We start from the raw sequence: 14147 nt of genomic DNA on the forward strand, positions 1-14147 counted from the left end.
CCCTTCTTTCACACCCAATATTACATCATTCTGAGGCATTTTATAGCCAGAATGAAGTCCCTCTGTCTCTTTGTCTCTCTCTGACTGTGTGTGTTTGTCTGTGTTTGTGTGTGTGTGTGTGTGTGTGTGTGTTGAGTTGGCACTAAAATAATCTGACCAGGGAATAGGGATGAATATGTCTTTTATTACATCGGGCTGCAGCTGCCACAGAGCTCAGTGCAGTAAAATGCAGCGCTGGCCATGCAGTCGGTAGAAAACGAGGGCAGCTTTTCACCCACTTCCAGGTATATGTGTTTGTACTTTTAGCTGATTGCATAAGTAGGAATATTCTCAGCGTGTTTTTTTTTTCTTTTCTTTTCTTTTTCTTTTCACCTTGCGATTATAATTAGCATTCCTGGAAGAGAAAAAAAAAGGAGAAGTCAGCGCTTTGGAGTGGAGTGTGTGGTAAAGGAATACATTACGGCAAAATCAGCTCATTATGTTATGTAGCACGGCCTCTAATCAGCACGCTGGAGTCGTTTACAGAAGACATACAGCTCTAATGCAACTCTCTGTCCTGATAACGCTCTGCAGCACTGTACCTGCACACACTTTAAGAATTTCTGCAGAGGCACAAGATTGTCTGCAGGCTCCCCTCACCATCTTATCCGACCAGTCTAATGTATGATACATATTTCCTGCAGCTCTGACTCACACTGTGCTTATTGCTAACATGCTGCAGAGTGTGAAATGAACTACTGCACTGGCTATCATCTGACCAGAGGCTATTACTCACCGCTCACTGCAAAGAATCTGAACAAAATTTAAGCTCGTTAAAAGAAAGATGGAGGTGAAATCAGATTTTAGAGTTGGACTGAGGCTTTTCTCTAACTCCAGACTTGGGATTTGTCTCATACAAGTGCTGCAGTGAGTGGTTATTTTAAATTTGGCGGTGATTTTTGGGATTATTTTCTCTTAATTGATGAGTTGTTTGGTCTTCGAACAGGCAGAAAATGGTGAAAAAATGTTTCCCAAACCACAGTTCAGTTATTCAGTTAGTTTCAGTTAGATATTCAGTTTTCTGTCATAGAGGAGGAAAGAAACCAGGAGAGAACTTTTGCTTTTTTCTCTCAACAAGACTGTCAAATGATTGAGCTCTCACAAGCCGACGATCTTCAATGTAATGGAAAATGAAATATTTATGTTTTAGGAGTTTTTCTTTGCTAATAATATGTTGGATTCATGTTCATGTGTAATTTGAGACACATTTAAATGTGTAATATGTCAGAATTGTTCTTGAAAACCTTCGCAGACCTCCTGTTAAAGAACCAGAGATCAGTTGATGAATTGTTGCAGCTCTGTCTTGTGCTGAGGTTTATTATTTCATGCTAAGTGCGGCTAACATTAGCAGTCTGTAACACACACACACACTTCGTCTGTCGAGTTGAGGTTGGAATCTCACCATCCAGGGTCAAATTACCACCAGAACTGGATTAGATTACCTTTATTGGGATTGATTGATCTGGCCCGGCACAATGGAACCAATTAGATTCTCCCAAAAGTGCAAACCTTCCCCAGCCGCCCCTCCCGACACGCTGAGGACTACGCTCGAGGTAATTCAAAGGATTTCAATTAGTAATCGACCCTGGTTTGGTGGTTCCCTGTAAATCTGACGTCATGATGTGCTGATGCTGAAGCTGCTTCCTCTTTTTTTTGTTTGCATTGAGCTACACCTTTGCCTGTGCCGTGTTACTCTGCTGCCAGTTTTCATTCACTGCCTGTCTTTCTTCTCTCTCTCATCACTTTCTGTCTCCTTTCACTCTCTGTCTTTATCTCCCTCTCTCTCTCTCTGTCCTTTGCTTGCTGTTTTGTCTCAGCTTCCGCTAATAACACCCATGCCTGGCAATCCCAGTCACGTAAGTTACTTTAATTTTAATTTGTTGCATCAGGTTCTGCTCGCTGGGCTTTAACGCTTTACAAGTCAAAGTGGTCTTGTCGAGTGCCGCACACTCTTGCCAGCAAAAGTGTTTGGATTATTCACGTAGCACTCAGACTCTAGATCGGGCGTAATTACCAGATGCTGATATAACATTTAAGGAAATGACACACCAGATAGAAGAGAGCATGTTTTTATTCTCAAAGCTCGGATCGGATTTAGAGACGGCACCCAGGAGATGACACCCAGAAGCGAGCCAACTAAATTTTACACTGATTTTATCTCTCGGCTTCAGAAGTTCATACCAGATTCATTTTAGCCTCATTAGTCTTTAATGGTCCATATGTCCTGTTGAGAAGATGCCCAACCTCTGGAGGACTTCAGTTTAACGACTCCCCCTAGTGAGGAGATTCAACAGTCGACAGTGGCTGTTAAAAGAAGTCGTTCTCTCGACTTTTATCGAGTTGTCTTTTGCGACAAAATGCACCTGAAGGGCTCACGTCCCTCCCTTTGAAGTCTGGAGCTAATGCTTTATTCCAACTTCCTCTTATCTTTAGTTTGTAGGGAGATCATAGTGAATATTTTATTTGCAGTTCCTATATATGTTTGTTGAAGGATGTCTGGGGGCAGTTTGCTCAGTCCAGTAACCGAGTCTCGATTTCTCCTGACCTCTAGTGCGTTTTGCACCCTATCGGCCTCAAGACATCGCACTCAAGCCTTTGCTGTTCGAGGTGCCCAGCATCACCATGGACTCTGTCTTCACGGGCCGCGAGTGGCTCTTCCAGGAGATCGACGCCCACCTCAACAGCCCCAACGCCAGCACCAACCGCGGCGTGGCCGTAGTAGGCAACATCGGTTTCGGCAAGACGGCGATCATCTCCCGCCTGGTGGCGCTCAGCTGCCACGGCACCCGCATGAGGCAGATCGCCTCCGACAGCCCTCAGGCTTCACCCAAACGTTAGCATTGGCTAATTTCTTATGATTGTTTCTAAATTTTTAGTATTTGAGAAGTGTTGGACAGTCTCAGTTCAGCCTTTGTTGTGAGATTAACAGTGTGAAAAGATTGCATCGAGCTGTCGCTGACCGTCGTGCTGTCTTGTGTCCAGATGGAGAGGGGCTCCCTCTCACCCAGCCCCAGCCCACTCACGGCACCCTGGGAGGAGGCAGCTGTCCCGGCACCCCTGAGATGAGGCGGCGTCAGGAAGAAGCCATGAGGAGGCTGGCGTCTCAGGTACAACATACACCTGTGACCACCATGTGCACATTTAAATTTCTGTCAACATATCTGTGGTTTACAGAAACACTGGTGACTGTGTTGATATTACAGGAACATATAACACGTATTCCTAACCTCGACCCCATTTCCCTTCTCCTTTCACCACTGTGTGAAATAAGAAAATCTATTTATTTCACTGAGAAATGCTGTGTCGGGAGTCTAATTTGTTTAGCACTTTAATGTCTTTCTTTTCTCTTATTTTCTTCTTCAAAGAGTAGCACTGCGTTCATGATTATTAGGATGAATTATTGCTGTATCACTATCATGAAAATGCCTGTTTTAATATAATAATATATTTCGTTCCATGTGGTTCAGCGTGAAATTCTCAGTCTGTCTGTAATTGAAAAAAACGTGAGATGATTTTAAACGGCTCCTTTTTATGTCTTAATTTTTCAATTAGTGGCATCATAGGTGGCAGGATCGCCGATTGATTCGCTCTTTCTTTTGAAAATACCTTTCCACAATACGAGCACGGTCACGGCTCTGCTTCTGTCAGAAGTGATACGGTGTCGAGCTTTTTGAAAGGAAGTCAAAGTTTCACGCCCACCTGCGAGCTATGGTGGCCTCACACAGGGCGCGCTCCCGAGGTGGTCGGCTTCAAACAAGAAGTAGATCAGCTGCGACTTTGCCTTTAAATGTTGACTTTTAAACATCATTGCTGGAGTGTATAACTTTTCTGCAACGTCAACCGATTTACGATGGCGATCTCTTGTCCTGCTCTTCCTCCTGTCTGCTGTGGCACATCGGCCCCCCTTTTCTGCCGCTTAGCCATCTGCATCCCCGGTCCCAGCCTGATGCATTATGCAGATGTGTTTAAAAAAGAAAAAACAACTTTGCCAGGGAGCCTTATGAAATATTTATACCTGCAGAAAGCCATTTCCCAGCCAACCTATTAGATCTTGTTAACTCTGTGCATTAATAATTGAGCTCACTCCCTCTTTCACCCCTTTTGTTTTAAAGCCCTTTATTCCATTGTGCCCCAAAAATTAGCATTCCATTTTGATTAGTGTTTTTTTCCTGGCTGCCCTCTGATACCGCCTCCGAACATCCAAACTCTTTGTGATCTCTCAGTCCCCACGAGCGCTCGGTCACACCTGCTGCTATTGTTTTGTTGACCAACCTCTCTGAACCCACACGTCAGCACAAAGACTTTTCTATTCACTCGGCCGTTCATTTAAACATGTTTCCAGTACGTGGCTGTGAAATATGACAGTTTAACACTTGACTCCACAGTCGTCTAACACATGAGCATGCATGAGCTAACTCCGAATCAGTCTCTCTTGGCAGCCGGAAGCGATGAATTATTAATAGCTGAAACCGTACAGCGAAACGAGAAGTATTATGTTTCATTATACTGCAATCATCCACCATGAAGTTGACTCAATCCCAAATGAGTTGTAGCGGGAGTAGACGCTGGGAAAACTGGCTGAGCCCTGGAAAAGTGTGTCATGTGGCTCCCTGACACCAATGTTGTGGTGAAGGAGAGGTTCACCAGAAGGGAATGGAAGTGCTCACCTTTTATTTCTCTCTCTAACCTGCCTGGATTCTCTCTCCCAACTCTCTGTCGCCCCCAGGTGGTGGCGTACCACTACTGCCAGGCAGATAACGCCTACACCTGCCTGGTGCCGGAGTTTGTGCACAACGTGGCGGCCCTGCTGTGCCGCTCGCCGCACCTCGTTGCCTACAGGGAGCAGCTGCTGAGGGAGCCACACCTACAGAGCATCCTGAGTCTGCGCTCCTGCGTCCAGGACCCCCTGGCCTCCTTCAGGAGGGGCGTGCTGGAGCCCCTGGATGCACTTTACAAAGGTAATACAACTCAATCTGTCAAACTTAAGTCTATAGGACTTATCATACAGCAAAGTAACACACAGTGCTTACATACAAAAAGAATCAGCACTACACAATAGTCTCTAAATAGCTCTAAATGACTCAAAGCCCTTTCAAGTCTTTGTGTCTCAGTTTCAGCTGGTATAACCTCGACATATTTACTCTGTTGGTCTAATGTTTTCAAATCCTTCAGAATAAACTGGATTGAATTTGTAATAATTTAAAGGAATTTGCCTCCTTTAACTCAGTGCTTTAGGCAATGTATTATTGCTGCTTTCTCAGACCTCAAGTATCCGATTCATCCTTTTAATTGAGTCCTTGGTGCTGAATATGAGATGTGTGCTCAGTGCAGTCAAAAGTTCTCAGTGTCAGTGTTTACACATGTTTTTGTATGTTTTTGTTTAAATGTCTTAACTTATTCCACCAACTCAACCTTTTTTGTGCTGAACTTATAATAACTCTCAAATAATTAAGAATTTGTATCTACATCATTTCCAACATTGATAAAGTTTCTTCTAATGCAACAACTCAATGCAATTGATCAATTTTTAAAGGGAATCTGGCTCTCGCATTATAGAAGGATAGAAACAACCTAATGTATTGCATTTAATGCCAAATTTACTACAAGTTAAGAATATGTCATAGATAGCATTTCATAACATTACTAGTTTTTCCTGAGGAAGCAACTCACAAAATTGAGTGTTTTTTTAAGGGAGTCTGGTGATATTGCAGTTACTCATGTGGTCTGAGTGATTGGATCTCAGATGCGTCTTCGATGCATTAGGGGTGTTCACTGCTGTGCTTAGCTGTCCACCCATTCAAGCCGGATGATATATCCCATAATTAATATGTCCATGACTATAACTGAACTGAACTGGTGGTGAGACTTTCTCTTGTTTCCAAGCTCAAAAATAAACCATCAAGCTAAAGATGTAGATTTGTTTTTTTCAGAGAGGAAGATCAACTCCGAGGAGGACCTCATCGTCCTCATCGACGGTCTGAATGAGGCAGAGTTCCACAAGCCGGACTACGGAGACACTATCGTGTCCTTCCTCACCAAAACCATCAACAAGTTCCCTCCGTGGCTCAAACTGGTGGTCACAGTCAGAACCACGTTACAGGTAGAGAACAGCCGCAGTGTCCACGTACGTGAATCCCTCCTGCTTGTGTCTGTTTCTGTTCCAGCTTCTATTTATTGTATTATTTGTTAACATTATCGCAGGTTATTTAAAGCATCAGGTGGAGGTCACTGACTGACTGTTGAATTTGTCTTTAATACAGCTCAACCCTCTCTGACTCTGACCTTTTAATTTGTCCTTTTTTTATTAAAATGTGACCTTTTGTTTCTATTTTTCTCTGCATTTCCTTTTCATTCATGAGGAAGTATTCACAGCATGTTGCACTTTATGTGGCCTGTATGAGAATAATTATAAGTGAGTGAGTACGTAGGCTGTTGTCACATCTTTCCCGTCTCTATAACCAAAAACAATTCTGTTCAGGAGATCACCAACGCGCTGCCGTTCCATCGCATCTCTCTGGACGGCCTGGAGGAGAACGACGCCATAGACCAGGACCTGCAGGGCTACATCCTGCACCGCATCCACAGCAGCCCGGAGATCCAGAACAACATCTCGCTCAACGGCAAGATGGACAACACCACCTTCGGCAAGCTCAGCGCCCACCTCAAGGCCCTGAGCCAGGGCTCCTACCTGTACCTCAAGCTCACCTTTGACCTCATCGAGAAGGGCTACCTTGTTCTCAAAAGCTCCAGTTATAAGGTACGGTGTTATTGATTAGCTTCTAACGGTGTTCACAGGTGTAGCTTCGAATAAGTAAATAAATGAATAAATAAATAGACTCCAGTCATCGCTTTAATTTATAGATTTTGTGCCAGAATAGAAAGTTGATTTTTAAATGTTTTAATATTTTTGCTTGACCTTGGTATATTGGCTTCTCTCTCTGGTTTATATTTGTCTGTAAGTGTCTGTATAACCCACTTATTCTCTTTATAAAAACTCTCAGTGTTGCAACAGTAATTGACTTCGATCCACCTCTCAAACTATGCTGTGTTGGGTCCTTGAATTTAAGAGAATTGGACCTCGAATGTGCTTGAAAATTCATTGAATCTGGTGTTTGAGAAGGTGTGGGAACGCTCTGAATCGTGCTCCTTCTCAGTCTCATAACTTTCTGAAATCTGAACACGTAGACATGATACACATATTGTTAGATTAATTGTCATCTATACTTAATGAAAAGATAATTTATTTGATGTCCATCACAATTAGATAAACAATTAAACAATTAAATCCAGAGAGAAATAAAGACTAAAAAAAGTTGCTGCTTGAAACTGCAGAACTTGCCTTAGAAACATCATATTTTTAAGTTTTCTTCAGTATCAAAGTAATTAAGATGTAGTTGTTTGTCCATTTATGGGAACGTTGTAAACAGGAACACATAATAGCTAATTCGGCATACTTTTAATCATGCCAGTTTGCCATAGCTTTTAAAAAAGTATAGGCTCAGAAATCTTGGCTCAACTTGTAGCCCACACAAACTCCCTGAAAGTTTTATCAGTTTTCACATTAAATATCTCATCTTTGTACAATTGAATGTAGGTCAAAATGTGTTTACATTGTTATTATTATTACATTTATTCAGCATCCCAACTTTTTAGAGACAGTGCTGGTGTAGGGAGCTCATTCGCACAAGTAAAACTTAAAGGGGGTTTTTATTTACCTGCACTCTGACACGGTTTGTGTCGAAGTAGTTTCATGGAGTCTTCTTGACAGTCGGAGCCCAACACCTTTTTTGATAAATAATGCAGTTGAATTGTTTTAGTGTGCGTTCCATAATGAAATATTTTATCTCACACCCCCAGATTCATTTAATTTCATGTATTCAGAAGTGCTTCCAGACTCCATAAAAAAATGACATCTTATAAATTCACATTCTCCTCTCCACGCTGGAATAGTCGAAGACGCGCTCTACAAACACGATGCATTATTCATGTTCCGAAGAGTCGATCTGGAGGAAATCAGCATCACAATTCAGACTCTTTCTCCTTCCTTCCATAGGTGGTTCCAGTCAACCTGGCGGAGGTGTATCTGCTGCAGTGCAACATGCGCTTCCCCACGCAGTCGTCGTTCGAGCGGGCGCTCCCTCTGCTCAATGTGGCCGTGGCCTCGCTTCATCCGCTGACTGATGAGCAGATTTATCAGGCCATCAACGCTGGTTCGCTGCAGGTAGTGACCCTCGAAAACACCACACCTCAAACCTTTTATTGTCTCGAGCCCTTCACTGGAGTTAATGTAGAAGAAAATGGCCTCAGTGATCCAGTCAAAGTCAAACTTCAAATTTAAAGGGCCACATTTTTATATGTATGAAATACAGGTTCTGTGAATGAGTTCTGGTTATTTTGTGGAGTCACTTCCTGCTAATCTGTCATAAAGCTAAAATGATCAGTGTTATAAAGTTCATCGCATGTTATTAAACCTTTATTTAACACAGACACATGAGCTCAAAAGCCCTGAAAATGTATTTTTTCAATCAACTTCTCACTGTGAGCAGTGGGGTCTCAACAGTTTTTGTTCTTAACTCTACATTTCTGGGGGTTTTTTTGGTATTACTTTTGTTTTTCTCTGTACTGTAACGGATGGTTTGAAGTGGAGAGCTGGAAAAATGTGATATTGGATTGGATTTAATACTTCTCACATTTCGGTCCCACTCAACCTTCGTAAAAGATAGTTTCATACAGTATCTTATCAAAAGCTGCGAGGCTGATGTTGTCGTTCATTAGATATTTTATTTCTTGTGCACAGACTTAACTGTGTGTCGGGGTTTCTTCACTTCCCTTTCCCTTCATGTGGACTATAACATGACAGATTGAACATATTTCACAGGTAGATACTGAGAGACAATAACTGACCCACAGCTGTGCACAAAGACTGAGACACGGGAATGTGAGACAACGTCGATTTAAGATTGTTGCTGTAAGAGTTGTTTTAAATTATCCTGACGTTCAGATGTCGATGATGCTGAGCAGAAGCAGTGTGCAGAATCTTCAGCTCTCAAGACTGAATGATTCCAGCGTACCTGTGTCCAAATAGAAATTACTGAATATGACTCAAAATCTGCTGATAGTTAGCAGGTTGTTCAGATCTGATCAACACACACACACACACACACACACACACACACACACACACACACAGTCCTGATGAGGCTCATTAGTTTAGTTTCTTCTTCAGTCAAAAGTATTTACTGTTATAGAGAAATAGAGATTTTTAGGGATTTAACATTTTAAAGAAAATTGCTCTTTTCATTCCAATGAATGGAATGAATAAATGGGTTTTATATTTAACCTGTGCTGGAGGATGGAGTCCTTCAGCTTGCTGTCAAAAGGAAAGAAAGTGGATTTTTCTGTGTGTGTTCAGTGAGCACTTAATCAGTGAGAAGGTAATTGTGCACAGTTTGGATTCTTAAACGTCTAGATATCAAATATTTCAGCTGTTATTATGGAAATTTTAATGAGGTAAGTTGTTTGGTGCCAAGAAATCTGGCTAATATCCAGCTTCACATAACAAATGATGTGTGTGGCTGCAGGGCACACTGGACTGGGAGGATTTCCAGCAGCGTGTAGACAACCTGTCAGTCTTCCTGGTGAAGAGGAGGGACGGCACCAGGATGTTCGTCCACCCGTCCTTCAGGGAGTGGCTGATCTGGAGAGAAGAAGGAGAGAAGACGAAGTTCCTCTGCGACCCGAGGTGAGGACGCAAAACTCTTCTCTCTGTTGATGTGAGACAACAGCCACTCTTTAAAGGAACCATTCACCCCAAAAATAAGGGTTCAGTCACTGTCTCCTCCCCGTCATATCGATGGAAAGTCAGGTGATGTTTCATCGCCCATAAAATATTTCTGGAGGTTCACAGCAGAAGAGCATCACAGCATTCTCCACAACAAGTGAAGGAAACAGGGACTTGTTTTAAAACGTTATGAAAAATATATTAAGTGGCTCAAAGTCTCCTGAAGCCCCGAGATCCCAAATTAATGTTTTAAAAAGACGTTATTTACACCGTCGATGTGCAGCCGAGCTCGTGTTCAGGCTTCAAACTGAGAGGACCTCAACACATTTAGCTCATCAGCTGCAGTGAAGAGCTCCACTTTAAAAAAGAAATGCTGTAAATAACGTCTTTTAAAATTAATTTGGAATCTCGTAGCTTCAGGAGACTTAGATAAAAATGTTTTTTTATGTTTTCAAACAAGTCCCCGTCTACTTTAGATGTTAAGGAAGATGCTGCATCGTTGTTGTGCTGTGAAGCTTAAAGAGACATTAAAACCATCATGTCCTTGAAAAGGAAAGAAGGTTTTTGGAGGGTGAACACCCAGAATGACTTATCATGTCATGAAGAGGAGTTTGTCTAAAAATCATTGACTGATGCACAAAAATTGTCTTCACAAAATCTGTTTTCCAAAAAGTAGAATTAATAGGATTCAGATTAAAACTGAATCATGAAGGTCGATCTTTGTAGCATCTGTTATTATTTATTATTATATTAAGTATTTTGATGTCAGACTATTTAATTTGATGTCACAGCAGCACCTAACCCCATTTAAAAGTCACCATTCATCAATGTTTTTGCAAAAATTATGACAAATGATGATTCTTGTCGCAGCCACTTGCCAGATTGTATTTCTAAAGCCCGCAGGTACATTATGTTTGTCCACCGTGTGAGACGTTTTGTTTCCTGTATTATAATTAAAACTGATCGCACCAACTGTGCAGATGATAACACGATGTAATGACCTGATGAGTCTCCAGCCCTGAAAGATGGCGTGTTTGTCCTCTCTGCAGGAGCGGTCACACGCTACTGGCCTTCTGGTTCTCTCGCCAGGAGAACAAGCTGAACAGGCAGCAGACGATTGAGCTGGGCCATCACATCCTCAAAGCACATATCTTCAAGGTATACCGTCATTTGTCTCCGCACACACACACACACACACACTCACACAGCTGCAGTCTGGCTCTGAAATAATGAATATTTACACTCTCTCTCTCTGTTCAAGGGTCTCAGCAAGAAAGTCGGGGTTTCCTCATCCATCTTGCAAGGCCTGTGGGTATCCTACAGCACAGAGGGCCTTTCTGCTGCACTTTCTTCACTCCGAAACCTCTACACTCCCAACATCAAGGTACCGACCGAGCAGAGAAGAGTCAGACTTTTAGAATATTTCAGCAAGTTCCCTAAAAAAAAATCTTCCTCTCTCTTGGGTAACATAGTTTGAATATTTGAAGCCAACTTCATCTTGAAGCTGTGTTAACTTGTTATTCCCTCACTCTGTGTTTGTGTGTGTGCAGGTGAGCCGGCTGCTGATGCTGGGCGGTGCAAATGTCAACTACCGTACGGAGGTGTTGAACAACGCCCCCGTCCTGTGCGTCCACTCCCACCTGGGCTACATGGACATGGTGGCTCTGCTGCTCGAGTTCGGCGCCTCCGTCGACGCCCAGTCCGAGAGCGGCCTCACGCCACTGGGCTACGCTGCTGCCGGGGGACACATGGCCATCGTGACTGCACTTTGCCGCAAGAGAGCAAAGGTGTGTGAAGGAATATGTGTAGGGAGGGGAAGACTGTGTGAAGATATTAACTTTTCTTAGTGGCGGGCTGGATTTCTCTATTTTATTTTAATGTCTGTGTCCTGAAAATAGGAGAAAAACTGTCACCACACGTGTTGGTTTTTCTCATCCAATCCATTTCCCGTCAACAGGTGGACCATCTGGATAAGAACAGCCAGTGCGCCCTGGTCCATGCGGCCCTGAGGGGCCACATGGAGGTGGTGAAGTTCCTCATCCAGTGCGACTGGAGCCTGGGGCCGCAGCAGCAGCAGTCACCACAAACACAACAGCAGGCGTCCTTCACCAAGAGCCACGCCGTCCAGCAGGCGCTCATCGCCGCAGCCAGTATGGGATACACGGAGGTACGGTCGGGAGGGTCGAGGTCGATGGGATTGAAAATGGTGTAATGGTTTTGATTATCATTCACTCCAGTGCGGTGTAATGAGTTCTTCAGCCCAGATTAGAGACTTTAAATGTTAAGTGATTTAAAGCAAAAGTCATTAAGGGCTTAAAATGAGTTCCTGTAACTACCGCAGCTACTGCCGCTTCAAACTCCAGCACTTCTACTCACTGTTCCTCTCCTGGGGTTTTTACATTTGTTGAGGTCAGTTTCATGAGGTTTTGAAATTAAACTCTACAGGAAAAAGAATATTAAATGTCCAGCGCGTCCGAAATCAGTCTGGAAATGCCAAAACTTTGGGCGACAAGGCCTGGTATGACAGTCTTAACAAAGTCTCAGTGTTCAGAGTGCCGGAAGAGACGGAATCAGATGGTGAATTAGTTCATCACACAGGTTGAGAGAGGAAGAGTAAAGTCACGCTCACTGGAATTTGAGAAAGAGAGAAGGATGGAAGGATAACAAGATTAAATGAAGAGAAAGATTCAAAGACAGCAAACAAAAGGAGAGAGCAACCAAACTCTGTGTCTGTTAAAGCAGGGGCGCCCAAACTTTTTCTCTTGAGGGTTAAAAATGAAACGGTAATCACTCACGGGCCCAAAGTAAATACCTATTATATTGTTTTGTATGTATTAAGATGCAAAATGGCTCCATGATCCCACTTTCCCTTCGGCTGACTGACTTCTTGTGCCGGGTGTCACTCAGCCCAGCGTGCTGTGATTATGAAAAATAATTAATGTTTAGGGATCCAACATAATTACAGTGCATTTTTACCTCAGGGGGCCAAATCAAACGCCCCACTTTGGCTAAAGCAGCGACAATCTTGTTCCAGCAGCTGATTTGATTGGCGTCCGGGGGTCGATGTAGCTGCAAATAATGACTGTCAGTCATCTCAATTTTTTTTTTAGATCAGACTCGAAAGAAAAGTGAATTCATGATGACTTCTCTCTTTAACATGTTGGACATTAATCTGTGACCCCCCCCCATCAGATCGTGTCCTACCTGCTGGACCTGCCGGAGAAAGACGAAGAGGAGGTGGAGCGGGCTCAGATCAATAACTTCGACACCCTGTGGGGGGAGACAGGTGGGATTATTTACTTTATCCAGATGTTACACCAATAAAACCCTGAATCTATCACTGACAGATGGCTGTGGGTGCTTAATGGGTTTTGTAGTCGTGAAAAATAAACTATAGTCGGTCCTGAGACGTATCAGACGCTGCCTGTGTGTGCGAGGCAGAGCGCTGCAGTGCGGATATGAGGGATCGTTCTTGTGTGTCTGCTGCTGCTGCTGCTGCTGCTGCTGCTGCTGCTGCTGCGTCAGATGCTGATGGCAGTGCAGTGGTGTCACTGGATCTCAGACAGGGCTGGGCTCACACAGAAGAAGAGGAGGGAGGAGGAGGAGGAGGAGGGAGGATGAGAGTGATCCAGGCTGCTTTAAGATGACAGTGTGATCGCCCCGTGGCAGGGTGCTGAGAAATGTAATGTATCACTGTGTCCTGAAGCTATCAAACCTCATTGCGACTGTTATTCTCCAGCTGCGGCGTTGGGACTGCCGGCTGAAGAGAGGAAGTCACTCAGCCGTAGTTTCATTGTTTGTAAGGAGGATTGTTCTGGAAGATGATTTGTAAATTGCCGTGTTTCAGGCTAGGTCAACTGAAAAGACATTATTGGTTACAACAGCCGGGGGGAGAGTAAGTACAGTGTATCAGCATGTGCAGATTTACTTACTGAAGTGTGTAGATCAAAATGTTCTTCCAGCAAAGAGGAAGTAGGTTGAAACCAGAGTGAGACCGATAAATCTGCTGATATTTCTGCAGATACGTCCTGTCAGTGAATATTTAATCACGACTTGGACTCAAGTTGACCTGAATCAGACAATATTTTTTTCCTGATGTAATTTTCAAGTTTCAGTCTGATGTGAAGTCTCAGTCTTACATTTGCTCTGTCTGAGATTGGAGGAACTTACCAGAATTTTTAGAAAATGTCAGTCAAAATGTGTTTTTCTTTACTGTGAACTCACACAGAAGCTCAGGAAGTTTATTTAATATTTAAAAAGATTAACATGGTTGTTTTTGTCTTCCATGTGATTTTTATGTCCACATCTGACCTTTCAAAATAAAGTT

The 14147-nt window shown here is 43.1% G+C and overlaps 1 protein-coding gene across 12 annotated transcripts in view; it reads left to right on the forward strand.

The window, feature by feature from the left end:
• Positions 1 to 14147, forward strand: part of tanc2b (tetratricopeptide repeat, ankyrin repeat and coiled-coil containing 2b) — a 157600-nt gene that overhangs the window by 131583 nt on the left and 11870 nt on the right. For 9 of the 12 annotated variants that reach the window (XM_037082101.1, XM_037082102.1, XM_037082105.1 and 6 more), the window contains 13 exons: positions 1857 to 1895; positions 2591 to 2872; positions 3022 to 3146; positions 4766 to 4997; positions 5970 to 6139; positions 6518 to 6796; positions 8093 to 8260; positions 9621 to 9781; positions 10870 to 10978; positions 11082 to 11204; positions 11371 to 11607; positions 11778 to 11987; positions 13013 to 13106. In XM_037082101.1, the coding sequence (XP_036937996.1) occupies positions 1857 to 1895; positions 2591 to 2872; positions 3022 to 3146; positions 4766 to 4997; positions 5970 to 6139; positions 6518 to 6796; positions 8093 to 8260; positions 9621 to 9781; positions 10870 to 10978; positions 11082 to 11204; positions 11371 to 11607; positions 11778 to 11987; positions 13013 to 13106 (2229 nt within the window). The remainder of the gene's footprint in view (positions 1 to 1856; positions 1896 to 2590; positions 2873 to 3021; positions 3147 to 4765; positions 4998 to 5969; positions 6140 to 6517; positions 6797 to 8092; positions 8261 to 9620; positions 9782 to 10869; positions 10979 to 11081; positions 11205 to 11370; positions 11608 to 11777; positions 11988 to 13012; positions 13107 to 14147) is intronic. The other 3 variants (XM_037082099.1, XM_037082104.1, XM_037082109.1) reach the window with 1 other exon arrangement.

Source organism: Acanthopagrus latus, chromosome 20, assembly GCF_904848185.1.
Source record: "Acanthopagrus latus isolate v.2019 chromosome 20, fAcaLat1.1, whole genome shotgun sequence".
Classification (NCBI taxonomy): domain Eukaryota; kingdom Metazoa; phylum Chordata; class Actinopteri; order Spariformes; family Sparidae; genus Acanthopagrus; species Acanthopagrus latus.